This window comes from Oreochromis aureus, linkage group 17 (assembly GCF_013358895.1).
Source record: "Oreochromis aureus strain Israel breed Guangdong linkage group 17, ZZ_aureus, whole genome shotgun sequence".
NCBI lineage: Eukaryota > Metazoa > Chordata > Actinopteri > Cichliformes > Cichlidae > Oreochromis > Oreochromis aureus.
In genome coordinates, this window is record NC_052958.1 from 32,143,134 (window position 1) to 32,171,075 (window position 27,942).

Consider the following 27,942-nt stretch of genomic DNA (forward strand, 5'->3'; position numbering starts at 1 on the left):
TAACATGGCATAAGGTAATATTATAATCCCACACTACACAGTAGTATTTCCCTGTCAGTGTCACCAAAAGGACTCTGTATTAAGCTCTTCAAATCTAAACTACAAATGTCAAAGTTTGAAGTTAAAGAATAAGTTTTTACCATGAAGGGTTTGCTGGAGTCCTTGTCGTCTTTGCCTGATATAATTTTGGTTTTCTTTCTGGTCTCTCTCAGTCTGTCGATGGTCGGGGGCTTCCCGAACACAACGAAATGTTTAAACTCTGCTGTTCGAAGATGCTTTATTAGCTGAAAAGAGTAACAGTGGATGCAAAGAAAAAGAAATAGATTTAGGCATTTGGCAGCACGTTAAGGCGTGATCACAAAGTGTGTCACATATGGTACAGACAGACTGTGTGAGAAAATTAATAGACAAAACAAAAAAAGTTTGCCAATTCATGGTCCACTTGTAATAGTGATATTAAGTCTGCTGACTTGCAATCGAGGACATATTAAAAACAAAAATATGTTTTTCTCTTCTATTTTTAAGCAAAAACATTTTCTGGCAAAAGTTCCTCAAACATGAAGAGTGAATTTTTTCATTCTTCTCATTGTAAACCAAATATATATGTTTTTACTTATGCCTGATCTTCCTGTCTCTTCTTTGTGGGGACAGTTTTCTGAAATAACATGCCAATCTGGTATCTCAAGGGCCTTTCACATAGGATGTGGCAAGTGCAGTGCTGCACTCCGAAACCTATTTGTTTCTATTGCTTGCGCTACTCAATAACAGTTTTAAAGAGCAAATGAACCGTGAGAGTACCCTAGCATACCGATGCGAGGTACCTTCAAACTTAGCACAAGCCTGCTGCTAAGTTCAACCACACAACGAAGGAAAACATAAACTAACCAGAAGTGCTGTCTCTACAGGAAACTGCTTAACTCTGTCCAGCCTGTTTCCACCAATTGGCAATAAAACTAGTCCGGGACCTTTCACCCCAAGAAAAGCTAGCTATACGAGTTTTATTTTACAGTGAGCAACGAGGGAAATCAGAAGTATGACGCAGGAGAGATCCCGGTGGACTGGTGTATGGTGGTGCATCCAGCTCACGGGAATGCCTCCAGGGAAAACGGGACATTTGTTGGCCCCTTGACCAGAGCGGGTCTGTACTATTATTGTGGAGGGAATATAGACTACATGTTGGGATTCCCAGAGGAACATCAGGCGTGCGGCCCATGGTGCCCTTAGGAGCGCGGCTGGTAGTTGTGGGTGAAAAGGGGGTGAAGCCTGACAACAATAAATATGGCTGGCTGATAGCGCGACGTAGATGTCATGTGCTGTCCAAAAGGTTGACCCACTCATTAAACCTGTCTGTGGGCTCCCGTACCTAGATAGGTGTCTTAGGGGTGCCCAGGGGTCCCTAATGAGTATAAATTAGCCGGCCAGATAGCAGCAGGCTTTGAGAACATGCCAATTCTTTTCGCTTTTTCCCAGTCACGCCAAATAAAATGTAGATAGGATTAACTAGGTTCATTACAGTGTGTTGAGTCTGGCCGATTTACAGTGGCTTGCAAAAGTATTCGGCCCCCTTGAACTTTTCCACATTTTGTCACATTACAGCCACAAACAGGAATCAATTTTAATGGAATTCCAGGTGAAAGACCAAAACAAAGTGGTGTACACGTGAGAAGTGGAATGAAAATCATACATGATTCCAAACATTTTTTACAAATAAATAACTGAGAAGTGGGGTGTGCGTAATTATTCAGCCCCCTGAGTCAATACTTTGTAGAACCACCTTTAGCTGCAATTACAGCTGCCAGTCTTTTAGGGTCTGTCTCTACCAGCTTTGCACATCTACAGACTGAAATCCTTGCCCATTCTTCTTTGCAAAACAGCTCCAGCTCAGTCAGATTAGATGGACAGCGTTTGTGAACAGCAGTTTTCAGATCTTGCCACAGATTCTCGATTGGATTTAGATCTGGACTTTGACTGGGCCATTCTAACACATGGATATGTTTTTTTAAACCATTCCATTGTTGCCCTGGCTTTATGTTTAGGGTCGTTGTCCTGCTGGAAGGTGAACCTCCGCCCCAGTCTCAAGTCTTTTGCAGACTCCAAGAGGTTTTCTTCCAAGATTGCCCTGTATTTGGCTCCATCCATCTTCCCATCAACTCTGACCAGCTTCCCTGTCCCTGCTGAAGAGAAGCACCCCCAGAGCATGATGCTGCCACCACCATATTTGACAGTGGGGATGGTGTGTTCAGAGTGATGTGCAGTGTTAGTTTTCTGCCAGCGTTTTGCATTTTGGCCAAAAAGTTCCATTTTGGTCTCATCTGACCAGAGCACCTTCTTCCACATGTTTGCTGTGTCCCCCACATGGCTTGTGGCAAACTGCAAACGGGACTTCTTATGGTTTTCTGTTAACAATGGCTTTCTTCTTGCCACTCTTCCATAAAGGCCAACTTTGTGCAGTGCACGACTAATAGTTGTCCTATGGACAGATTCCCCTACCTGAGCTGTAGATCTCTGCAGCTCGTCCAGAGTCACCATGGGCCTCTTGGCTGCATTTCTGATCAGTGCTCTCCTTGTTCGGCCTGTGAATTTAGGTGGACGGCCTTGTCTTGGTAGGTTTACAGTTGTGCCATACTCCTTCCATTTCTGAATGATCGCTTGAACAGTGCTCCGTGGGAGGTTCAAGGCTTGGGAAATCTTTTTGTAGCCTAAGCCTGCTTTAAATTTCTCAACAACTTTATCCCTGACCTGTCTGGTGTATTCTTTGGACTTCATGGTGTTGTTGCTCCCAATATTCTCTTAGACAACCTCTGAGGCCGTCACAGAGCAGCTGTATTTGTACTGACATTACATTACACACACAGGTGCACTCTATTTAGTCATTAGCACTCATCAGGCAATGTCTATGGGCAACTGACTGCACTCAGACCAAAGGGGGCTGAATAATTATGCACACCCCACTTCTCAGTTATTTATTTGTAAAAAATGTTTGGAATCATGTATGATTTTCATTCCACTTCTCACGTGTACACCACTTTGTATTGGTCTTTCACTTGGAATTCCAATAAAATTGATTCATGTTTGTGGCTGTAATGTGACAAAATGTGGGAAAGTTCAAGGGGGCCGAATACTTTTGCAAGCCACTGTAACTAGGGTGCAATAGAGGGATTGGCAGAGCAGATGGCCCCAATTTCATTCATGGCTGTGCAAAATAGGATGACTTTAGATATGCTGTTAGGTGAAAAGGGGGATTGTGGAGTTACTATATAGATTGGTAGTGTTAGCTTGCTGCATTATATGGTTTACTAGTACTGCCTTGCTGCATTATGGTATGAGAGTACAGGACAGGTTTCTGTGTAGCTGTAGGAGAAAATAGTCAGACAGAAAATAGCATTTACAGGAAATGGTGCAGAACAAGCAGCATTAACGGCTGTCTAACACAGCTGGATAAGTATAGATAAAGATATAGATCAGCGTAGAATAAAAACAGAACTAGGTAGCTGAGTTTGCAGTGTAGAGGTAGTTCATGTGAGGGTCACCCCAAAGATAGGAAATGAGGGTAGGTGCATGAAATTAAAGGAGAAATTGGGGCAGACAACCCTGCAAGGCAATGTTCCCTCTAAGCTGCGCGCGTGCGCAATTGCGCACTGCTGGCTCGGTCTCTGTGCACAGAAACTCTGCGTTGCGCACAAAAAAAATCTAACCTGAATTGAAATTAAAATTAATACTTTAACAATTCTGTTTTGCAGTGTTAGTCAGTAAGTGACTGGCTGCTCCCGTATGGGATTAGAACAATGCCACCTTATCCCACAGTCCAGCCAATAATGCGATCCACATTCGTATATACGCAGCTAACCAACGTGGCTGACAGGCTATGACAGCGTCCTTATGTGCCGACACCGGTGTTTTAGCTGGCAAAGCGGCGTGGCTGATGTGGGGTGAAGCCACGTTAATGACAACGTGTACAACCATTGGAGATGTGAGCAGGACAGACGGAACAATTGACGAAAAAAGTGTGGACTTTATACCAATTTTAAATTGTGTTGATAGGCCACGTAAAACCAGAGTTATGATAAAAATATATGCAATGTTTGTTTTTCTTCCTGAATACTATCGTTGTTTATATTTACTGCAGGGAGAAACGGTAAAAATGGCGTTTTATAAGGAAAACACTCGAAAGCACTCTCCACCTGTGAGCAAAAAGCACCCTGCTCCCCACCCCCAATCACCTTTAGATATCTCTGGCTCAAAGTGCGGCCCAGTTGTTCCACTTTCCTTTTGTTCCACCCCAAAGCCAGGAGGGTCAGCATGTCTGTTCGCCCTGCATTTCAGTTAGTATACAAATAAGAATTAATGAGCAGGAGACTGAGTGGAATCTCAGACACGGACACATACTGCTTTAGACATGTACTTCGTTGTGATGGCCGCCCTAGACAGGAAACTGTTTACTTTTTCCACCTCTTCTCCAACTGTTGAACCGGCCCCATCCTGAAACGCACCTCCCCATTTGATCTATAGAAAGGAGGTCACAATACATGACTGCTGAATTCATTCAACCTTATAACAAAATGTCTCAAACTAATCCAAAACTACAAGCTGCAGTATACCTCGCATTTCCAAGTGTGAGCCTTTGCATGCATGACGGAGAGAAAAGGACGCATTGACAAGAGGTTCCTCAGCTCAGGGCACTGCTGAGCCACCTTGGTTAAATAGGGGAAATATTTACAGGCCACATCAGAGCAAAGGAACGTAATATGTCCTGGGACATTAGCTGCCAACTTCCTCTGGAGAAAAAGGGGGTAAGCAAAGATCTCCCCTCGAAACATGTTCAATGCAGCTAGGACTCCGTGGCGACAAACAGCTATTTCCATGCCCTCTTCATCCAACTTCCCAGTGGACTTTTTGGACGACTCCTTTGCTGCAGCTCAAGATGAAGATCCGCACAACCCTTTCCCCGGGACCTATACACTCAAAGATTTTAACATAAAAGACATGACATGATTAAGCCCTATCAGGGACAAACTTTTTAAAACAAATGCATAAGAGTTAGCTGAATTAGCCTTAAGTCACGTTCACACAAGACCTCATATCTCCCCAGGACAGCACTGATGACACAAAATAAAAATCATGTTGTTGTTTTTTTTTAAATACACATGGTGACAAAATTAAGTACACATTAAGATAAAGTAAAGTAAATAGTATTACGACAACACCAAGAGAAAAATAAAATAAATATCCACCCATCCATATATGTATATATACACACACACACACACACGTATGTGTATATGGTTATGGCATTAACGGACAAAGTCACACTCTACAATGTAGGCAACACAAAAACAAAGGTATTTTCCATATTTTATCTTGTTCATCTTCTACTTAACTAATTCAAGCTGAGGACATTTCTTAAAATTAAGATAAAGTTTGTTCCCTTCTTCTAATATTATTTTATTTGTACACTCAAACACTTCCATCAAAGCCTCAATAGGCAAGTTGTTGTAACAGTTTTTTAAAGGATATTTCCAAAGGAAATATCAATTGCAAAGGATTTAAAGGAAATTGCAAAGGAGGTAACACTTCAAATCCGATGAAACACCTGGCGACGCATGGCGTTTTTTTAAAAGCCTATAGAAATGCGCCGTATTTGATAGCTTGCTGCGAGAACTCACACCGTGCACATCTACTGCGGGTGTGGTGCCTGTTATCGGACCCAAGTTAGCAACATCCCCCAAAAAATCCCGAAGAGGAGAGTCCTGGCCCCTAGCCCTGCCAGTGTAGCAGAAATGATGACGGATGATGATGGCAGCAGCAGCCGTTCTTCTCTGCGTGAGTAGCTTAATGTTGTTCGTGTGTAATTTACATTGAGTAGGCTAACCACGTTATTACATTAATGCATGTAAGGTGAACTAGCAAACACCGTCGTAGTTACATGCGGCTGTCTTCTTGTTTGATGGCAGATACTCCCTTCACCCTGGCCAAAAAGGCTAAAATGACCAAAGAAAAAGTGGGAAACAGTTAAACACGAGAGGTTTTTGGACAAAGTTTTTTTTTTTTTTCCCCCATTGATTAAGCACTGCTTCCAGCCAAGAGTGATACCATATATATGCCCTATAGCTGCAGAAAAGGCTAACATTGTTATCTTTTTACAAAAAAACAGCTGAATATGAGAGGTTTTTGGACAAAGTGTGTGTTCTCCATTCTTTAAGCACCGGTTTGAGCACCGTTTAAGCACTGGCACCGTTTCAAAAGTACCGGTTTGGTACTGGTATCGGATAAAACCTAAACGATACCCATCCCTAGGCCCGTGGCTAAATCCCAATCCTCTCAGAACAGCGCATGCTGAAATCCACAAGGCCTTTCAGGGTTTTACTCAATCAGCTTATAAAAAGAATGAAGATTTCAAACTCAATTTAACCTCCTAAGACCCAAACTCTTCCATGGCGTGCATTTTTAATTTCTCTTTGATATTTGGGCATGTTGGGACCTGATGAATGTAAAAACAATGAATTTCCAGATTTTGTTTTTTTTTTACCTGTTTTTTTGTTTCTGAGAAAAATGAGTTACACATATGAGGACATTTGTTTAAAATTTCGATAGAAAAGTGGCAGTATGATGTCCTCGTAAGTGGATATCAGGCCCTTGTAGACCAGAATTTATTATTTTGGTCTAGACATGTTATGTCCACATATGTGGACGCCAGGTCCTAGGAGGTTAAAGAGAACCAGACTGGGGAGCTGATGGTTTCAAGATTGAGCAGGGGGGAGGTGAAGCACTCAAGACGGAAAGAGCATAAAACCAGTGAGTAAGCAGGGTTACATCCAAACACAACACAGTCTTGGAGCACAGCAGATGGAGAGTGGTAGCAGATACTTCTTTGCTCACTTCTGGTCCTCAGCGTGGCTGTGATCCACCAAACTAGGTGATGCATTAAAGGTCAGGCCCAAACAGAATGCAGTCAAGCTGCATCAAAGACCCCTTCACTGATTCTCCAGAAAAGGCCCCCCAGTTTCAGGCTCCACAAACACAACCGCACGGTGCTTGAAAGCCTTTGAACTAACACTGATCACGTGAAGAAGTTCTAAACATATTCACAGCAGAGCCACTGAAACGTCAAAACAAAGACAAGTGGCTTGGCTACCTCTCTGAGAGCATCTTTCATCAGAGCACAGGGCAACAGAGAGAAAGGAGACAGAAAAAAAAAGATAATTTCCACAGACAGAAGCAGAGTAAGTCAGAGCTGAAAATGACTGATTGATAGTTGGCGTTGACTGCTCGACGAACGACTGACTGAACTGGATTCTGACCAGGTTAGAGTCAGTGTGTGCTGGCAGCTCTGAACGTTTTGTGGGAGAGCTGATGTCATGCTCTCCTGCTGCTGCTGCTGTTGGGCACCCAGACAGATGAACGGTCAAATCGTCACTCTGAACTCCCTGCTTTCCTTTTGGAGCTGATTAGGACTTTGACTCTCTGAGATCTTGTACATCCAGCAAAGGACACATCAATATGATATCCTGCCCTTTTCTCTAATCCCCAACATGATTCCTGTGCAGTGTTAGAGCCTCATACCTCACCGTTTCTCTGGTGAAGAAAATAAAGATAACTTTTACACATAACGATGCAGGCCAGATGCAGGTTCTGGTGTCCTCATCACCAGAAAGTTTGTTTTGTAGCTAACAAAAGCCGACAGAGGGCAGCTGGCGCTCTCAATCATTTACAACTTGGAACTCTCGACAGAACATCTCACATAATATATTCAACAAAAGGATTTAAAGAGACATGGGATGAGGTGATGGGTGTAGAAAGGGCTGCTAAGGGAGCCCACTTCCCTCTCTGTACTGATCTTCTTTCAAAAAGACAAACTGCCGAAAATGAACTCGTTTGAATACAGGAAATGAACGCTGGGTCTTGACTTTCTCCCAGGTGCTCAGTGAATTATTGACCCCCCTCAATATATAAGGGGGGTTTACGAGGTTTGCCACACTGCTGGGGGAATGGTGTTGTGACAACAGTGTGTGAATGTGCGTGTGAATGGGTGGATGTCTGGATATGTAAAGCGCTTTGGGGTCCTTAGGGACTAGTAAAGCGCTATATAAATACAGGCCATTTACCATAACATATTTCAAACACTGCCTTGTGAACATGTCTGAGAGCCATGTTGACTCATCCACTTGAGGCTTGATTCACCTTCCTATTCTCCAGTTGAGAGAGGAGGAAAGACAGCCTCGAGCAACAGCTTTACTGACAAAGCAGCAGACTTGATAGTAAAAGATACTTATTTGAAATTTTTTTGCTAAACTCACTGAAAAAAGTGGTTTTCAGCGAACTTTGATAAAAAGAAATGATGGATAGCACTATGCCATGATGTTTAACTGAATTCAGTTTAAGTTCAGTTATGTTTATGTCATCTTAAGGCACTTTATATCATAAGAAAAGAGAGAAAGAGCCACCGCAAAAGGACAATACCCTGTAAGCAAATATTTGGTGACAGTGGTGAGAAAAATAACCTTTTATAACAGTCAGAGACCACAGGCAAAGCCAGGATCAGAGAGGAACAGCTATCTGCAGATTAAAGATTTAAGTGTGCTTGTTCATCCTGAAGTCTCCAGCCTTAGATCAACACCTACAACAGATCACTCCACCAGAAAACTGCAATCACACTGCTCCAGAAGCAGTGAGGAAATGGGGCTACATGGAGCAAACACCCACTCTGACTCCAGGGCTCCAGAGGCTCACTGACCTCTGAATGACAATAACCAGATGCTGTGTGTCTCAAGATCTTTGACCAGAGAGCAGACAGAAAGATCGGGCACTGTTATTACTGTACTGTAATTCAATTCAATTCAATTCAATTTTATTTATACAGCGCCAAATCACAACAACAGTCACCTCAAGGCGCTTTATATCGTAAGGTAGACCCTACAATAATACATACAGAGAAAAACCCAACAATCATATGACCCCCTATGAGCAAGCACTTTGATGACGGTGGGAAGGAAAAACTCCCTTTTAACAGGAAGAAACCTCTGGCAGAACCAGGCTCAGGGAGGGGCAGCCAACTGCTGCAACCGGCTGGGGAGAGAGAAGGAAGACAGGATAAAAGATATGCTGTGGAAGAGAGCCCAACATTAATAACAAGTATGATTCATTGCAGAGAGGTCTATTAACACATATACTTTTCTGTACTCCACAAAAGTCTTTATACTGGATGAAAGCTCCTGTTTAAGGGCCTGGTGACGTTAAATTAAATTTCCATTGCTGGCTGGAAAACTAGCAAATTTTCTTTTTAAACATTTAGGTTCAGTTAAAATATTTCTAAAGAGGTGAGTTTGAATTGAGGTTGATTGGACATGCTGCGATGCTACAGTGTTCAGGTTCATAATCAGACCTTTGACTTGGTAACGGCACTTTATCTTTGATATGTTCATCTCACTTGCAACATCTGTAAGCACATGAGCCCAACCCGCCTAACACCTCAGTGCTTTGGCAGGTATCAAACTGTATCAGCTATATCAACGATTTCATAACCAACATCCAGACATAAGGCATTATAGTTTATCAACACACTGAATAATGCACATTCATATTTTCACCTCTACATAGTAATATCATTTTGGATTTTTTGAGACACATGCCTTTGCTATTTGAATCAGAGCTATAGATTTTTTTCTCCTTACATCCTCAAACTGCCGGACTGTTCTGATGATGTGAGACACTGTAACTGACACTCTGTAACAATGTGTTTAATGAAGAGCGTGAACTTTTGTCAGGCTTGTGTTTGGTGTTTTGCTGACAGATTTGACATGTTTTGAGTATGAATGTGGGAACAGGGTGACAGTTGAAGTTACAGACTGATGGATTTGGATGGAAAATCTCAAAAAACCCATTAGGACGCTGTTATTTGTCACTATGACCTGTCAGGTTAATAAGCCAGAACTGGCAGGTGACATACAAGGACGTGTGCTGCATACAAATTCAGGAAAATACAAATCAAAACACAAACATGTTTAATGAAATGTATCTACAAATTGAAGTTTACAGACATACTTACAGTTTTTAGAGGTTAACATTTTTCAGGTTATTACATTTATATGAATTATTATATAAACAATGGCTCGGCTTTTTGGCAAGAAATCATAGGTGTGGAAAATGTCATTTTTTCCCACTCATCAAGTCAGGAACTCCCTTTAAAAAACACACATTAGTAATTTAATGTGTGTGACACCATCCCTACCATATTGTCTGTTTTTTTTCATGATTCTTTTAAAGTCCGGTGAGGCTAGCCTTAAGTCTCCCCAGTAGGGTTAATCAACAAATAATCAAATTAATATTCTTCTTATTTGAATATTGTCATTATTTTTATATATGGACTCAATTCTTAATATGTGTGATAATAAAGCCTCATAGACACAGTGTAACAAAAGTACCATATTCTTTATTTCTGCTTAAACAGCAGATGACCATACTGGGTGCCACCCCTGTGAGCTAAGAACAGGAAACTGATGCTACAATTTTGCCTTATGCTACTACACCACTATTACAGCTTATAAATATAAGCAACAAAAGGTCATGGTTATTTTATAAAGGCCAAGTCAAAGTATTTGATGCAAGAGGAAAAAAAACACCACACTTTCCTTATTAAAAATACAAGAAGGATCTCAGTGCTCACCTGGCTCGCTGAGCAGCACAGCAAAGTACTCTCTGTGGTAGGAGCTGACGTAGAGGAGCAGAGCAAGACTCTGGCTGGTCCTGAAGCTCAGGGACACGTTTTCTGCTTTTAGGGTTATGTCAGAGTAGATGGAGAAGGGGGAAGGAGTGGTGCCGCTGCTGCTCCTGTTCAGCTCGTTCACCATCTGCTCCTTGAAGGCACAGGTGACTGATGTTTCTGACTTGAAGCTGGCTGAAACCTCTGCAGGGAGGAAGTCGACAAATTTAATTACAAACATAGACGTTACAGCAGTTATGCAGTAGTTGCGGTGGGCATTATATTTTAATATGTAGATGATTAATTTACAAGCTGTGAAAGATTTTACTTGAGCTTTGAGATTTTAGCCAGGAGTTCTTCTTCCTCACATCAAGTATTTCTTTACCATTTCATGCATATTATACCTGATAAATAAGCCCCAGAAACATTTTATCCCAGTTGTGTCCAGTGTTGGTCAAGTTACTTGAAAAAAGTAATCAGTAACTAATTACTGATTACTTCCCCCCAAAAGTAATCCCATTACTTTACTGATTACTTATTTTCAAAAGTAATTAATTACTTAGTTACTTAGTTACTTTTTAAAAACACAATTTACAACCTGAATAGGTGATAAAGCGATAGATCTTTCAGCCCAATTCTACTTTTTCTGCATAATTCATCATACAAAATGTAATCAAATGGAAATGTCTCTTTTTAAAACTTGTTTTATTAGTTTTAATCTTTTAACTTCATGCATCAAGCAAAAATTAAATTATACGCAACATTCTCTGACTGGAAGAAATTTGTTTAACATTTAAACCTATTTAAATGAAGTGGATTTTAAAGCTTAGTTTTGCCTTTCAGAATGAAGACATAACTGACAGTACACTACGTCTTAGTCACTTTAGAGTAAAAATAGGTAGCTGAGAAGCTTGTATGTTCTAACAGTGTTGTTCATTTATTTGTTTTATTTATTTACATTTTCCTCTTGATTTTAGGCACTTTATGACCTTGTTTGTGTTTTATAAATAAGTTTTACATCAGTTTTTTTGCAAATAGTTAATCAGAAGTTGTGACACAGAAAGGCCAACATGTCACAATCAATTACACTAGTGCCGATAAGTGCAACTCGTGTGTGATCATCTCTTAATCTTTATTTTAAAAACTACTATTTCAAAGGCAAAAACAGCACACGTTTATTGCACTTCATCACAATACTTTTGGTTGTACTTTGGTCTCCACAACAGATCTCCTTACATCTACATGTACAAACCAAACCTGACTGTCAGCTAACCTTCAGTATATACAGTAGGGTATATCTCCAAAGGTTCTCCACAGGATTAGGAATGTGTTGTGTGGAGTGTGCCCCAGCATGGCTGTGCGTGACCTCACCTATATATGACATTACTGTATATGTGTTTTATTTATAGACCACTGCCAGGTGCTGCACTGTAGCGCACATGAAGACTGCTGTGTTGGAGGTCAGCAACTACAGTTACTCAAGAGGTTCTGACTGGGTTTTTAAACATTTCAAAAGATATAAACACTCATACTTCAGGGTCCTGTGTTAATTTGGATTATGTGACTTTTGATCAGTGCTGGGCAAGTTACTTTGAAAAAGTAATTAATTATAGTTACTAGTTACTTCTTCAAAAAGGTAACTGAGTTAGTAACTGAGTTATAAGATTCTAAAAGTAATTAATTACTTGAAAAGTAACTATTGTGTTACTTTAAAAAAAATACTTGACCCTCTGGGGTCCAGGGTATAATTGGTCATTTTTAACTATTTATGATTTGACCTCTACATTTCACCTTTAAAAACTATTTACTTTGCCTTGTGTGGTATCATTCTTGTCAGCACAACCTCACGTGTCTGAATTTACAGTTATGTTTTCATCTTGACATACTGCATTAACACAATTGATCTAAAATTAGACAAAAAACATAAAATCCGAGGAGAAAGAGTCATAATTTTTACTGTAACAACCACAAACATGTTTACTGAATCATATTTCATAACTTTAAATGCAAATATAAATTGTCAATTTTAAAATCATATGCACAAGTTTTGCAAACAACAAAGTTATTTGCAGCCATTTACCTTTTACCCCTTTTTTAAATAACCATTTCAAACTATTTACATAACAATCAGGTGTTCTGCATTCAATAAGATGCCACACAAATTATTTGTGCCACTCCAAATATTTCTGTCCACTATAAAGGAGAACATCACAAGCCTGATACCTGCAGGCCTGACAGCAGCAGGTGTATCACTCCTGCTCTCTCCCTGGAGACAGCGGTCGCCTCATTGTTCTGACACACAACACCAAACTATCCACAACACTACACACTAACTACACAAGACAACACATTAACTACACACTCCAAACATGCTAAACGTCACAAATCTCTCATGTCTCAAAACTCGCTCTCTCTCTGTTTCTGCTGTCTTTCTTTCTCTCTCTCTCTCTCTCGCCGTCACTCCTAAAACTTCCCCCTCTTCCTAAACAACCAAATGTCATGTTGCCATATCATTTTTTGATTGGTCGACATGGTGCATTTTTCCACCAACATGAAAGGGCAGGGGGGTTTTTTGGGGGGGGGGGGGTCATAAGCAGACAGTGCTTGCTAGCGCTGTCCTTAGACGTTAAACGTGACGAAACTATTGGGGAAAAAACGCCGTGTATATATTGTTTATCATGACTCTGGTTTTACGTGGCCTATCAACACAATTTAAAAGCTGGTATATATCACCTTGTTGCTTTGTCATCTTGAAGTGGTCATGTGATTGACTTACCACGACTACTTTATTCTTCCTCAGTCAAACAGCAGCACTCATGCGATTGTTTTCCCCCCTAGCTCCAGGTGTTGTGCCAAAAATTGATCGTCGGGCAGAAAGTGATTGCCGTCCGCGGGAGCGCACGCAGCTGCTTAAAGCTGTAGCGCCCAGATTACTTACGTAGACAGCTACTTCCGTGCAACTGATATAAGATGCGGTAAACTCAAGACAGCTTAAACCGTCTGTTTGTTGAAAAATAGTAACGCGACCGCGCCAAATTTTCTTGTTAGTAACGGTAATGTCGTTGTAACAATAGAAATAGTAATTAGTTAGATTACTCGTTACTGAAAAAAAGTCACGCCATTAGTAACGTCTTTATTCCCATCAGTGCTTTTGATAAAGGAAGAACAAGAACAGCACTACTGCTAAAGTGACCCAAGGCTACATTTTATTAAACCCTAAATTTAAGCGTTGGAGGTAGTCTGTAAGAGATTACAGGATGACACCAACCTCAGCAACAGGACCACTCTCAGCATCGACCAAGTGTGTTTGCTTTTGGAACTGTGTCTTCATTCCACCTACTTCACACACAAGGGTCGGTTCTACAGGCAGAAACATGGGTGTGCCATGGGCTCCCCAGTTTCACCCATCGTGGCCAATTTGTACATGGAAGAAGTGGAAAAGAGGGCTTTGCTATCCTACCCTGGAACACCACCAAGCCATTGGTTCAGATATGTGGATGACACCTGGGTGAAAATCAAATCTCAGGACGTACCACAATTCACGGATCACATCAACTCGGTGGACCGACACATCAAATGCACCAGGGAAGACGTGAAAAGTGGCAGGTTAGCCTTCTTAGACTGTGAGATTTCCAGCAGTAATGGGGGTCATCTAAAAGCTGAAGTGTACCGTAAACCTACACATACGGATCAGTATTTAAGGTTTGACTCTCATCATCCACTGGAGCACAAACTGGGTGTCATTAGGACGCTACAACACAGAGCGAACACCATCCCCACAGACACAGCGGCCAGGGAGGCAGAAGAACGGCACATCAAGAAGGCCCTGAGTAAATGTGGTTATCCCAGCTGGACTTTTGTTAAGCTCCAGCTGATCCAGGAGAGAAGGACAACCGCTGCCCAAGCGAAAACCTGTAGTGATCCCATATGTGTCAGGAGTATCGGAGCAGTTGAGATGCATTTTTTCTAAACACGGCGTCTCTGTGGCTTTTAAACCTCAAAACACGCTGCGCCAAAAACTGGTCCACCCCAAGGGTCGGGTCCCCCGACACAAACAGAGTAACATGGTGTACGTTGTTAAGTGCCAGGAGGATTGCCAGGATTTATACATCGGGGAAACCAAACAACCTCTGGCGAAGCGGATGGCACAACACAGAAGAGCTACTTCGTCAGGCCAGGACTCTGCAGTCTATTTACACCTACAGGCCAGTGGACACTCTTTCAATGATGAGGATGTACACATCCTGGACAGGGAGGAACGCTGGTTTGAGCGCGGAGTCAAGGAGGCCATTTACGTGAAAAGGGAAAGACCATCTCTGAATCGAGGAGGGGGCCTAAGGGTACATCTTTCACCATCTTACAATGCTCTGATTGCAGCCATTCCCCAACTCTCTGTGAATGGTACTCATGGCCATTGATCAGTGGTCTTTGATCAGTTTTCGGTTTTGGTCAGTGGTTGTTGATCAGTGGTCATGACAATTTGCATAATTAAGATTAAGGAACTGACCTCCCAGCCCATTGTTCCTTCAGTGGGCTGGTTTCAGTCATTATGCAAATGTACTGTTTATAAGATTGGGGAAACCTGCAGTCAGCTGAGAATGAAGAAGTCACTTGGATGAGTGACGAAACGTTTCTCCCACAAAACCCTACGTCCAGACGAACAGAATCAACTTTTTGGAGATTTACTTTCCTGGATGACTGAGAATGCATCAAGACATAACTATTGCACACTTTCTGTAAATCCTATAAACTTCATTTCACTTCTCAAATATCATTGTGTTCATCTGCTACATGACAGGGCTCTAGAGTGCGACCAATTTGGTCGCAGTTGCGACCAACTGTTTGAGTAAAAAAACAAAACAAAACAAAGAAAAGTCTCCACAACTCTGAAAGTCTCCGTGTGGTCAACAACAGATACACATTATGCCCCTATCATGGTCTAAACCAGGGGTCGGCAACCTGCGGCTCTTTAGTCCTTATACTGCGGCTCCGCGTGGTTTGGGAAAATAAATTAGAAGTATTTAGCTGAAGTGTATTTTATTTATGTTAATTCTTTTTTAACTTGTAGTTCTAAATTGGAAGATTATTGTGATATTGAAATATAAAAATAAAATTATATTCTATTATTTTTTCATCGCTCAAAATAAGCGTCACACTGGCGGAAGCCGGTATAACCGCCGAAACGCCGTGCATTTATCGAGACTTTCAACCCCAGGTAGGCCAATTATGGATCTTCGGATCCACATTATGTGAGCAGCTGTTCTCCACCGTGAACTATGTTAAGAACAAACACCGCTCACGTCTCACAGATGACAGCTTACAGTCCTGCGTAAAGATGAAAGTGACTTCGTAAAGCCCCGATTTGCAGACGCTGTGCGCAGAGGTTCAGGAGCAGAAGTCCCATTGCAAACATACCACGGCAGACCCGACGATGTTTCCATGAACATGCTTTTCAGCATCTCTTTATTGACCACTTTTCACACACGGTTGCTGTACGCATACAGCCGGCTGTAGCTTTTCAGCTCACAGCTCGACACATACCAACACAACAGCATAGATAGCACAGACGTTAAGGCGGCGAGGTGTGATTGCGGGTGCCGCTCAGGTGCGTCCGCCTCCCCTGCAGCGGCGCTGCACACCACGCCCCGCCACACACATTAACCAGGTAAAATACATATTTAGGCAGAATTTTGCAAATATCTATTTTTCATTTTTTAGCGGCATAGTGCTTTTTTTTCCCAGTTATTTTTTAAAAGTCAGGTCAAGGCTCCAAAAGCCCAAAGGCGATATAACAGTTTTTGTTTCCTACATGGATCATTTTAGTTCAGCTGGGTGTCTTTCCTTTTGTTATATTTCTTTAAGAGTTCAAAATGTGTTAATTACATAAATAAAATGTAATTCTCTCTGTAGCACTTCATGGATTTCATAAGCAACACACCTTAGTTGTTCACACAAAGCATAAAGGTAAAAAACAATATATACAGTGTTATCTTCATTTTAGATGTCAAAAAGTATTTGCGGCTCCCAGTGTTTTCTTTTGCATGGAAACTGGGTCCAAATGGATCTTTGGGTGTTAAAGGTTGCTGACCCCTGGTCTAAACCAATCAGAGATAGTCAGGGGCAGGACCTCTCTGATTGGCCGTGATCCAGTTGAAAGTGCAGGTGGATAGAGAGACGTGAGTAGGTTGAATAAAGCGATATCGATTCATTAAGTCCTGAATCGGCGTTTAAATATAAACGTATTTTGCCAGAAACACCAGAATCTCAGGTTAAAGATCACAAAACTATTTGAACAACCACCAAACAGTAAATTAGAGCAGGTAAACAGATTCCACACAAAGACGTAAACACAGAGCGGACCCGACGCATCTGAATCAGCTTTCTCTTTCTCGGCTTCCTCACCCGCCGGCCCGTACACGGACACGCCGTCGGGGCTGAAAGCCGACAGCTCACTGATTCTGATGTGTCCGGTCCGCGCTGTGTTTACGTCTTTTTTGCGTTAGATTTTGAGCTGCAGGTTTTATCTCTCTCCGACCAAAATTCACTGAACCAGCAGCAAAAGAAGATCCAAACTACGCTTCACATTTGATAAATATCGTCATTAATCTTCTCTTTCTTTTGCCGTTTTGCTCCCACCATGACAAAAATCACACTTCATGCACAGCTCTCTCTATCTCTGTGTACTTCAAGAACAGTTTCCCATCTCAAATCCCTGTTTTCTGCATTATTCATTCGCTTATTACCCACCAGTCTACCGTTGTTTACAGCGCTGTCTTTTTTTCTTTTTTTTTACTTAAATGACCTTGGACAAGAATATACTGAAGAAATGTCAAGTTTTTTAAAATTATGCAAAATTGCAGAATATTGGAGAATATTTTTAAGGTTATCTGCTATAAAAAGCCAGGCCAGGAAAATCTCCTTCATGTTCTGTGTTTTATCCTCAGTTACTTTGACACAAAGGCATCTGCTGTGATGCTCACACCTCTGATAAAGTCTCACAGTATCAGTACTGATAAATGATCAGAATTATAATATTTCTGACTGTCTGAGGCAAAATTGAATCAAATCAGGACCTCTGAATCGGAATCAAATGGATAATAGAAATCAGTGATGATACTAGTGATAGCCTAGGCCTGACAGAAGTGGATGTAGCTGTGGGTAATAAGAAAAGATGAAAAGATCTATTGATAACTTTTTTGTTAAGTTAAGGCCTGATCCATCTGAAATTCATAGCCAGTGCTCTGACACGGAGCCATCAACCTTTGATGCTGAAAAGGCACAGTGTATCCAGAAAACACATTATATGTCGCAATAAATGCACTGCCCAAGTGTCCCCTCTCCCCACTGCCTTTCAGCGGCAGGCAGCAGCAAACAGGTCATCAGACGAGGCCGAGATGATGATTAAGTTTAACATTGTCCACAATATTGCCAAAGAGTGCCAACGCACTTTAAGCACAAGCACAAGCACAGCAATCCCCCCCCCCCACCCCCCACAATATGTGCATCGCTTCGCTTAAAACTGCGGTGTTAAGCGATGCGGTGAAAAATTTGGATGTGCCTAACTTTTGTGCTGAAAAAAAGAAAAAAAGTTAGGCGCACCAGTGCAACCGAGGCAAAAAGTTAGTCTAGAGCCCTGCATGATATATTTAAATGAAATTGCTGATCCAAACAACCAATGACTTATGAAGGAAAATCATGAAAATTATCACGGGTGCCCAAACTTTTGCATACCACTGTATTTGTATTTGTATTAGTTTGTATTTGGCCTTTCTAGATGTAATTTATCTTAATCTAAAAAAAATTCAAGAAATTGACATTTCACTGGCTGTGGCTCTGCTCACCCAGGACCAAGCTGATTGTTGTTATCTAGAAAGTTAGTGAGCTGCCAATCACTCTGACAGTCTGCTTGTCCTGTCTGGTTGGCTGACAGTGACAGGAAAATATTCCTTTTTCCTTCCAGGGCAGAATTTAAACTCAAAAGCTCACACACAAAGATGTGCTCATTATTTGCATGATTAAACTGACTGAGCTTTTGTTTGTCACTTTAACTAATTAATGGTGGGTGACAAATGTAAAGGAAAAGAAATATCATATTAATGTATTGAGCTATTACGTTGAGTCAGGCGGGGCCAGGTCAAGTCAGGTCTCTCCCACTGTCACTGCACATTTTGCACATTGCCACTGCTAAAGCTTAAAGTTTGGCAGCCCACTGGGGGCCCACACTGGCTTGGGGCCCCAAGCAGCTTCCTGCCTTGCCTCGTGGCAGGTGGCATCTCTGACTCAGACAGCTTAAAGGTGATCAAGTCAAAGCCATTTTGTATTGATTTACAATAACCTTATTGCTAGCTATGTGGACCAAGCTCTTGCAAGGAATGGGACAGACACTCCATACTCCAGAAGTACGTCCCATGCACCCTCAAATTTCCTTGAGAGTCCTTGGTGTTCACAGAAGTAGAAATTATGTCAAAAATATACCTGCTGTAAATGTTTGCCATTTTACAATTCTTTTCAATGTTTGCTTTTAAGGAAAGTCAGGCAGAAGTTTAAAGTAGGAAAGAGGATATTTGAAAAGATCCTTATTCTTTTCTCTTCTTTTCCTCACTTCTGACTTCCCATGCTACCAAACTTAGTTTGTTCTTAATTCTGTCATCATTGCCCTGGCCAAATAATCTCCTTGTCCACCTTCTATCAGCCCGTTAGTCTCCAATCCCTTTTCTAGATCTTCAGAGAGCAGCATTCCACATCTCAGTTCAATGCTAGCTCTCGCTCTTCCTGTTTTCTATCTTCAGCAGGACAGGCTGTCCTTTATTGCCGTCATCATTTTTATTACTCAAACTCTAATTATCCTCACTGAAATATGTTGCAGGTTTAACTGAGCTGCTTAGTTGAGGAAAAAAATGAAGTGAATAAAATAAGAGAATATAAAAAAGGAAAGAAAGTAAAAGTACCTGCACAGCAGATACTGTCTTGCGTACAGTGCAACAGTTGGACCTTTACGGCAAAATACTGATAAAGCACTGAATCAAGTGTCAGATCTGATAGCTAGCCTTAGACATATATAGTTACATGGACTTCTTTTTAAGGTAAAACCAGCTACAGTGGTAGATTAGTTTTCTTTTGCAATCACATGAACTGAAGCACCTCATCAAGAGAGAAGCAAAGAGGACAGCAACAACAACACTCAAAGCACTTTTTACTCTACAATAGAGCAGGGCGATATGACCAGTATATACATTTGAAAATTTGCAATAACAATATAACTGACGATATAATTGACACTAGACAAAATACTTTACAACTCCACAACTTTATCAGGGCAAAAACCCCCCAAAAAACATCAATGTATTTTCACTTAAACAAGCAGCTGTTTTTATGTGCATTAAAGTTATATAAAAATCCAACAGTGCAAATGCAAATTCCTTGCTGACAGTTTAACCAAAAGGCATTTCCAGCAGAAATTGGCCGACATATCCTCAACATAACCATGTATAATATCCACAAAACTTAAAAAGAGGTTATACACACACAATACGGTAATATTATGTTGAAGCACAGTACGTATCACTCTGCGAGGCTCCTGACTACGATAGCCGCAATGCTCCGACAATCCATCAAGCGGTGCGGGTTCGTAGCTTAGCAAAGTCGTACTAAAACATTTGAAAGATTTTCGAGCGCCGTGTACCACATAAAATCGTTTCGAGGTCAGTAAACACAACAAGAAATCATACATAAGGCACACGGGATTATAAGGGGCACGGTCGATTTTCAGAAAAATCAAAGGATTGATTTTAAGTGTGCCGTATTTTCCAAAAAGCACGGTAATAACGACGGCCCGCTTGCATGCTCTACCAAAAATAGTGCATAGTTGTGTATCTGACGGATGAAAGCTAAACCAGTTCCACACCACTGAAGTTGCAGTATTTTTACAACCACCATCCACTTTCACCCTTCTCATTCTCTGTCGCTGCCAGGCTTTTTCCGCCATGTGCGTATGAAAACAAAGGCACTGCGCATGCGCGTTTTACCCATATTCCATAAATTCCCAGTGTCCATAAATTCCTTTCCCTCTAAACAATTACACACTCTCAGGCCTACAGCTAAGCCAAACTGAAACACAGACAAATCCTTCCTTATTGCTCTGATCTAAACAAATTTAACACATCATATTATAATAATTACTTTCTTGTACTCACATATGATATGGCCCAGACCTACTCTACAAGGCAATTCAAGAATAGATTCATACACCCCTTTATTCTTTACACTTTATCAATAACACTACACACACGATCGATACGCTGGGGGTTCAGTACTTTGCCTGAGGATACTTCGATCATGAGACCCATTTTTAAACCACACACTTTCTGATTACTGAACAGCCTGCTCTACTTCTTGATTTACAGCTGCACATCATATGGTCTCCGTGCAAGTTCACATAAAATAATGACACACAGACCATGCTAGCATGTCTTTTCATACTATGCTAGACTTGATTAATGTCATGCCTGTTGTCATAATGTCTGCTCTGCAGGGGTATGTGTGGAGACTTCCACCAGCAGATATAAATTACTGCAGGTGAGTCAAATGTTTCTTTTACATGGTAGTTCAGGTCAGCACTGCTGTGAAGTGTTTTAAGTAGAGTGATAGAGAGAGCTACACGCTCTGGTGGTTATAAAAGAAATGCACTGCAGCCGGCTGCAACAACAACATCAAAAACAACAATGCTGTGATTTCTCAGAGGAGAAATAAATGGCAGTGCTGTTGCAAAGTGTTTCTTTTGAAGGGTTGAGGGACACCATCACCTCCGGCTGAGTTAAAACCACATGAAACTTTAACTTGGAGGACAATCCTTCCTGCTCAGTTTGTACTCACATCTAAGTGAAGTCTAGAGGAGACATCTCACCAGAGAGGTTTTGCTCACAGTTGAGTTCAATCCGAATGAAGTCTTCGATGCCCAAGTTTTCCAGGAAGACACCAGATGATGAAGTGGTCTAAAACAGGAAAGAAATGTCGGCACTCAGCTCTCCATGTAACGTAGGAAAGTGGAGGTATGATGTCTCCTTGTCAAAAAATCCAGCATTCCAAACGTTTTCTGCAAAACGCATGAAAGCATAATAAACGTGAAGCAGGGTTCAGGAATGAGTTTACAATTCTGACATGACACACGGGCATCATTTTAAAAACATGTACAAAGTGACACTGGACTCCAATTTCTACTTACTGTCTCCATGACAACGGACCTTGTAGGTGCTTTCGGAGCCAGGTCTCTGGATGTCACCCAGCACCAGAGATCTAATCAGGAGTGTCTCCCTAAGGGTCAAAAGGCCTAAATCGTGAGTCCTAAAAGATAAGGAGCAGAATTTTTTTATTAAAAACAAAGTCCAAACCAGAGGAGGGAAAGACATATCTATGTTTAGCACAAAATGCTATTCACTGTAAAGGATAATACATGCTGTTGATTTATGCTCTTGCAGCTGCTACACCTACTTGCAAAAATCTGCCGCACCGGCAGCAAATTTGGTAACTTATAAATGCAGTGAGGCTATGAGCTGTTTTTATAGCGGAACACCTCACACTGCAATTTTTTGGATATGAGTGAATACAGTACCATTCATTGCTGTCAGCACCACAGTTGCAGTGACATCTGGAGTCCACACAGTTATCCTGCAGACTGCAGGCACATTGCTGGCTCCCTGGCGGAGCTCCGCCCCAGTGAGTGTGCATTTGTCCCACACCTGGCTCTCCTACCCACCAGCTGAGTGGAGAGCCCTCTGAAACACACAGACATATCACTTATATCAAGTGACCAATCCCCAGATGGTAGCTATGTTTCTATAATGTGTCACATTTTTGTAGACTTTGGTAATCAATAAAAAAAGAAAGGAAAAGGAAAAAGACATGGCCATACTGAATGATTTTATACCACTTAAGAGAGATAAGATAAGATAAAACTTTATTAATCCCTCGGGTGGGTTCCTCTGGGAAATTCGGTTTCCAAAAGCATAGCACCGCCAGAAGTTACAGAATGTGAGCAGAATATTATATATATGTACACATATATAAATACAGACATATATAAATAAAATATACGAAAGTGATAAATAGAATAAATAGGAATAAGAATACAAGGGAAGAACTATAGGGCAGTAAATTAAATCAAAAGGTCCCATTTTTTATATACAACAACTAACTATTATTAAAAAACAGAAACCTGTTATCATGCACTATGTTACACAAAACACACTATGCAAGAGTCTTAACTATTGTCTTAAAGTACTCATGCTTGCCTCAACGGCTGGACTCTCCTTAGGTATGTGTTGTTGTGGTTGATCACCATCCATGTGTTGTCCTCTGGTGCAATGAAAGAAGAATAAGGGAAAGCATGCATTTTTTTCATTTTCACCTGTATCTGTATTTGTATGTTTCATTCTGCAGGACTGAAAGACAGAGAATAAGGCAGGATGAAAGAGAGAGGAACAGATTGTGCGCCAGGCATGTTGACGCGTGTGTGTTTTGATGTGTGTATCAGCTCAGCTACCTGTCATGTTGCAGTATAACAGCTGTGGCTTGAATGGGTCCGCTGCTGTCCACATCAATGTAATAATACCCTGAAATGTTGCCTGTGTGTTTGTGAGCCCCGCAGGACTGCTCGTATATTGCTGAGGAGAGAGAGAGAAAGACATCCTCGTCATCATCACTGCAGCCATTTAAGTTTGTTTTTCTGTCTATGCAACTGCACAGCGGTTGCTCATTTAGTTTTTCAACATCTGGTCTTGTTCAACATATTGCAAGTAACTTCAGATTTTTTTTTACAATGTCGATGCAGAGGGACCAACTCTTCTCCACTGGATTATCTGTTTAGATCCATTTTAGAGTGTACGTTATTTTTACCATTTAATACACTCATCAATTTAATAGGTACACCTGTGCAACTGCTGGGTAATGCATATGTTAAATTAATTCATCATATGGTTTCAACTCCATGCATGTAAGCTTGTAGACATGGTCAACACAATCTCATAAAGTTCACTATATAGAACTCTATGGATCACCAGTCCACTTACTATTTAATTTAATGCACTAGTATTTTGTTTTCTATATAGAACATTATAGCTCAGAAGAAATGTGTTTTAACTGACTTTGAACATGACATGATTGTTGGGGATAGAGGACTGATCTGAGTATTTCAGAAATTAATGATTTATCCGCACAACCTTCTCTAGGGTTTAGAGAGAACAGTCTGAAAACTGGAAAATATCCAGTGAGCAGTAGTTCTCTGGGTGAAAATGACTTGATGATTCCAGAGGTCAGACAAGAAAGGCCAAGCTGCTTTGAGCTGATAGGAAGTTACCAGTAGAGATGGGCTACAGCAGCAGAAAACCACACTTGGTGCTACTGAGGAAGAACAGGAAACTGAGGCTACAATTCACAGCTCACTAAGGCTGGGCAATAGAAGACTGAAAATCATCAGACTAGAGAACATTTTTTCAAGTCCAACCAGGTACAAGAAAGGTGCACCTAATGGTTGTGAGTGTATCTATCTATATATCTTCAAGGTTTATTGTATAAAGTTTATGCCATATATCTGATTTCATTTTACTGATCTTTTTTTAAACTCTTATGTTAGTGCAAAGCAACAAAAAATAAATTATTGCCTAATAATTGTAATTATTAGATTAATATGAATTATAATTGTACTTTACTCTGTTAATAGTGGTCAAATTAATGAAAAAAAAAAAATGGAAACCCCAATAAAAGCTGAAGATATATTCTCTAAACACAAATCTATGTCCACAGGTTGGTGCACCTTGATTAACAAAAAATATTCAGCAACAGATGAATAGATGTGGATATGATATCTTGTGTTCTTGTGCTTGCTTGAAACCACTTAAAAGCATGGAATAAAGCACACTGTGAATGGGTGAATGGGTGTAAAGAGCAATTTGAGTGCCCAGTTAAAAGAGTGCCACATAAAGCTCTATACAAGCACCAGTCCATTTACCATTTAATTTAATGCACTAGAATCTTGTAATTACCACTTATGGTTTACATAGGCTGCTCCTGCCACTGCTGAACATGCCATGCTTGAAGTCCTGTAAAATATCCAGTGATTTTCAGTTTTGTTAGGTGATTAAAAATGAGCACTTTACAAAACTGAAAAGAAGAAAAAAATAGCAACGCTTTTACATAGGAAATTCATTAATTTGCTCAAAAGAAGCACATGTTACATGTTCGTCTTAGAAAATGCTTCATGGTTTAAATTGAAGTGCTTATAAAGGATGTGTTTTCCAATAGAGTTGTATGTCATTTCTTTTATTATTTCACGTGTGACCTCTAAATCACTCTGTCTTTGCGCTAAGAGTTATCCCATGAGTGCTTACAATCATGACTCCTGGAAAGAAGTTGGATCTCTGCTTGACCTTCTGCCACAAAAATGTCTGAAGGGAAATGAAGTTAAAGCAGCAGGCTGTCTAACAGAAACTCACAAACATGAGTTGAAATACAGATCTGTGACCTTTGACGACACCACTCAAAAAAGGCATCATGGGCTTACAAGCTGTGACAGGTGGCTCCGCTGTACCTGGTCCCAGAGCAGTTACAGTGGAAGGTGCTCCATGACTGACTGCAGCTGTCTCCATGTTCACAGTGGCTGGGGGAACATCTGAGAGAGACAGGAAAGAAAGCACACATCTCCATATCAATGTAACATTGTTGCAGGGGAAGTGCTTAATGAACTGCTTTATGACACACATCATTCTGTCATTATTGGTCTTCAGCTTAATGCATCAGTTACTCAGTGAGGCACTTGCTTTGAAATACCCCATAGTCATGAGAGAACAGTGCAAGTAGCTCTCGATGCTCAGTTTGGTGGAGAAAGGGGGAGGAGAGCGTGCATCAATTCTGGGTTCTTATTAAAACGTGTTTGCTCAGTCTCAAAGACTATAAAGACAAACTGAAGACAACACACAGCAAAGGATTTCATAAATCTATTAAGAAAAATAAGAAGTAATGTGTAATGCAATACCTATTTTGAGTAACGACCCCACAAATTGTAAAACTAAATCTAATGGGCAGCCAACCAAGAATCCAAAATAGGGGAACAGATGGATGAGGAAGACTAGCAGGCGACACAAGGGGTGTGGTCAAATAGTCCATATATAATTACTTCCTGATTGCTATTCCTAATCTTTTTTCCTTCACCTAGATGGAAAGGTCAAGGAAAGATATCACAAAGAACCTAAAAGGACTTGCTGCGCATTAAAAATGTTAATATCTGTACATAAGATGGACTACAAAATGAGCATTTTACCCTTACTGCAGCGGCAGCAGGTTGAGGGTTGCTGATGCTAACAGACTCAATAAACTGATCCGAAGGCTTAGCAATGTTGTGGGGATGGAGCTGGACTCTCTTAGGTTGGTGATGGAGAGAAGAATGTTGTCCAGGACAAAGACAATGTTGGATAATTCCTCCCACCCACTCCATGACGTGCTGGCTAGCCACAGGAGCACGTTCAGTGAGAGACTGAGATTACCAAAAAGCACCACTGAACAACACAGGAAATCATTCCTGCCTGTGGTCATCTCCCTGTACAACTCATCCAACTAACACACTGTATACTTAATTCATCATCATTTTCAATTCATTAGTAGAGAAAACTCAACTCTAGTGAACTTTAAACACACTTGGATCAATTAGCACATAAACTTGATTTAGAGAGCTCATATAGCTCTACGCTCTTCTTGCAGGGGAACATCTGGACAAGAAGCAGATTTTATTACAGCAGCTGCATCAGCTGTGAGTTTGACAACCCGTTGTTAAAAAAATTCAAAATATACCAGCTGGTTATACACATGGAAAACAGATTTATGATTAATATTTACATGACGTGTGCCACTTTGCTTATTTAGTTGATATGGCGCCTCATTTTGACATCTGGGATGGAATGATCTCCTTTCCTCGCATAAAAAGATGGTCAAGGGTAATAAAGACAGTAGAAAAAAACAAAACTAGACACACAGAGAACCACAACAAACCCATCTTATATAAAAATCTAAAACAACAAATATATTGCAAAACCCAGTGACAGGTGGAGGGGTTGAAACATTAGGCAGCAAAGCAGAGTGGTGACACTGAAACAGACCACTAAATTAGGTTGGGTTTGTGCATGGCACACATAACACGCCTATGCCAATATCTCAGCTTCTGTGACATTTTTCTTTGGCACACATATATGTCTAACTGTTTTTATTTTGATATCACATTTCAGTTCTGATTGACTGAAAATTGAAAAAAATAGAAGATGGTTCTTGCACGACACACTTCCTAGTGTATGATATTACAATGACTTCAATATAGGAACTCCTGATAATGCTAGCAGAATAATTAGCGCTTTCTCAAATGTCACATAGCCTAAACAGGACATAGTCTCATTCAGTCCTATTCTCACTACTGGAAATAGTTTCTTTTAAGAAAGGATGACACTTGGAAAAATCATGCAAGCAATACAAAAAATACCTGTGTAATTCTCACATTTGAACACTCAGCCGTCAGACAGTCTGGACATCTGATGGTGGGGAGTCAGTTTCAACTATTGCCACCTATATGTCAGCATTTTTGATCCCTGACATTTCATACACTTCAGACAAAGCTGCAGTGTGATTTTACTAAGAGTTGCTCAGTTGCATGGGGAGCAGTATGTCTGTGATGAGCACGTACCTGGATAGCTGCTACCTTCGAGGGAATTGTAGCTATCCGGTTGTTCAGTGATGACGTGACGAATCCTACTTCCGGGCCTAAAGTAGTCTGCGTTTAATATGGCTTTTGTGTTGTTAACATGTTTAATGTTTTGTATTTTCTTCTATTTAATCTCAAAAAGCTCCTAAAACAGTCAGTGATCACTGTTGACCTCCCTCGGCTTTTATTACTGCTAATCATTTATTTAAGCTCAGTTTTTAAAACCTTACGATGTAACTACAGCACAGCCCATGCAGCAGTATATGAATGACTAACCTCGTATTGTGGATGGATTATCTCACTTGTTCTCCTGGCTGAAGTTTAGTCCTTTTACAGCATCCTGCCATGCGATTACATTTGTTCCTGACCACCGAGAACACTCACGTTAACTTTTATCGAGTGGAAAAAAAGTTAGCTTGTTTATGTTATGCTAACATAGCTGTGTCGCTAGCGGTCACGTAGCATATCATTATATACCAGCTAGCCAAACTTCAGTAACCCTACAAACGTC

The 27,942-nt window shown here is 40.8% G+C and overlaps 2 protein-coding genes across 3 annotated transcripts; both read right to left on the reverse strand.

The window, feature by feature from the left end:
* Positions 1 to 5,028, reverse strand: LOC120434061. 2 transcript variants are annotated; one of them, XM_039601511.1, is made up of 4 exons: positions 4,599 to 5,028; positions 4,403 to 4,503; positions 4,221 to 4,312; positions 1 to 284 (listed from the first exon to the last, which is right to left on the reverse strand). In XM_039601511.1, exons 1-4 carry the CDS (start codon positions 4,860 to 4,862, stop codon positions 253 to 255), a joined length of 489 nt encoding a protein of 162 aa, XP_039457445.1. In that variant the 5' UTR covers positions 4,863 to 5,028; the 3' UTR covers positions 1 to 252. The 2 variants fall into 2 exon arrangements, with proteins under 2 accessions (XP_039457445.1, XP_039457444.1); XM_039601510.1 differs by lacking the exon at positions 4,221 to 4,312 and having other exon boundaries at positions 4,387 to 4,503; positions 4,599 to 4,862.
* LOC120434060 (contactin-associated protein-like 3) lies at positions 4,599 to 27,763 on the reverse strand. Its single transcript, XM_039601509.1, has 10 exons — positions 27,708 to 27,763; positions 25,251 to 25,358; positions 25,078 to 25,134; positions 24,733 to 24,789; positions 23,235 to 23,355; positions 22,305 to 22,467; positions 21,937 to 22,036; positions 21,600 to 21,687; positions 10,661 to 10,900; positions 4,599 to 4,952 (listed from the first exon to the last, which is right to left on the reverse strand). Exons 5-10 carry the CDS (start codon positions 23,287 to 23,289, stop codon positions 4,870 to 4,872), a joined length of 729 nt encoding a protein of 242 aa, XP_039457443.1. The 5' UTR covers positions 23,290 to 23,355; positions 24,733 to 24,789; positions 25,078 to 25,134; positions 25,251 to 25,358; positions 27,708 to 27,763; the 3' UTR covers positions 4,599 to 4,869.
* Between the last annotated feature and the right edge of the window lie 179 nt (positions 27,764 to 27,942).

Coding starts and splice junctions, on each gene's coding strand:
- LOC120434061 (XM_039601510.1), bottom strand. CDS start 4,862: ATGGAAATAGCTGTTTGTCGCCACGGAGTCCTAGCTGCATTGAACATG. Junction 4,504..4,598: donor CTCACACTTGGAAATGCGAG/GTATACTGCAGC, acceptor TCCTTTCTATAG/ATCAAATGGGGAGGTGCGTT. Junction 285..4,386: donor CGAAGTACATGTCTAAAGCA/GTATGTGTCCGT, acceptor TACTCTTTTCAG/CTAATAAAGCATCTTCGAAC.
- LOC120434060 (XM_039601509.1), bottom strand. CDS start 23,289: ATGTGGACAGCAGCGGACCCATTCAAGCCACAGCTGTTATACTGCAAC. Junction 10,901..21,599: donor CTGTGAGCAAAACCTCTCTG/GTGAGATGTCTC, acceptor TCCTCCCTGCAG/AGGTTTCAGCCAGCTTCAAG. Junction 4,953..10,660: donor TGTGCTGCTCAGCGAGCCAG/GTGAGCACTGAG, acceptor TTGAGTGTATAG/GTCCCGGGGAAAGGGTTGTG.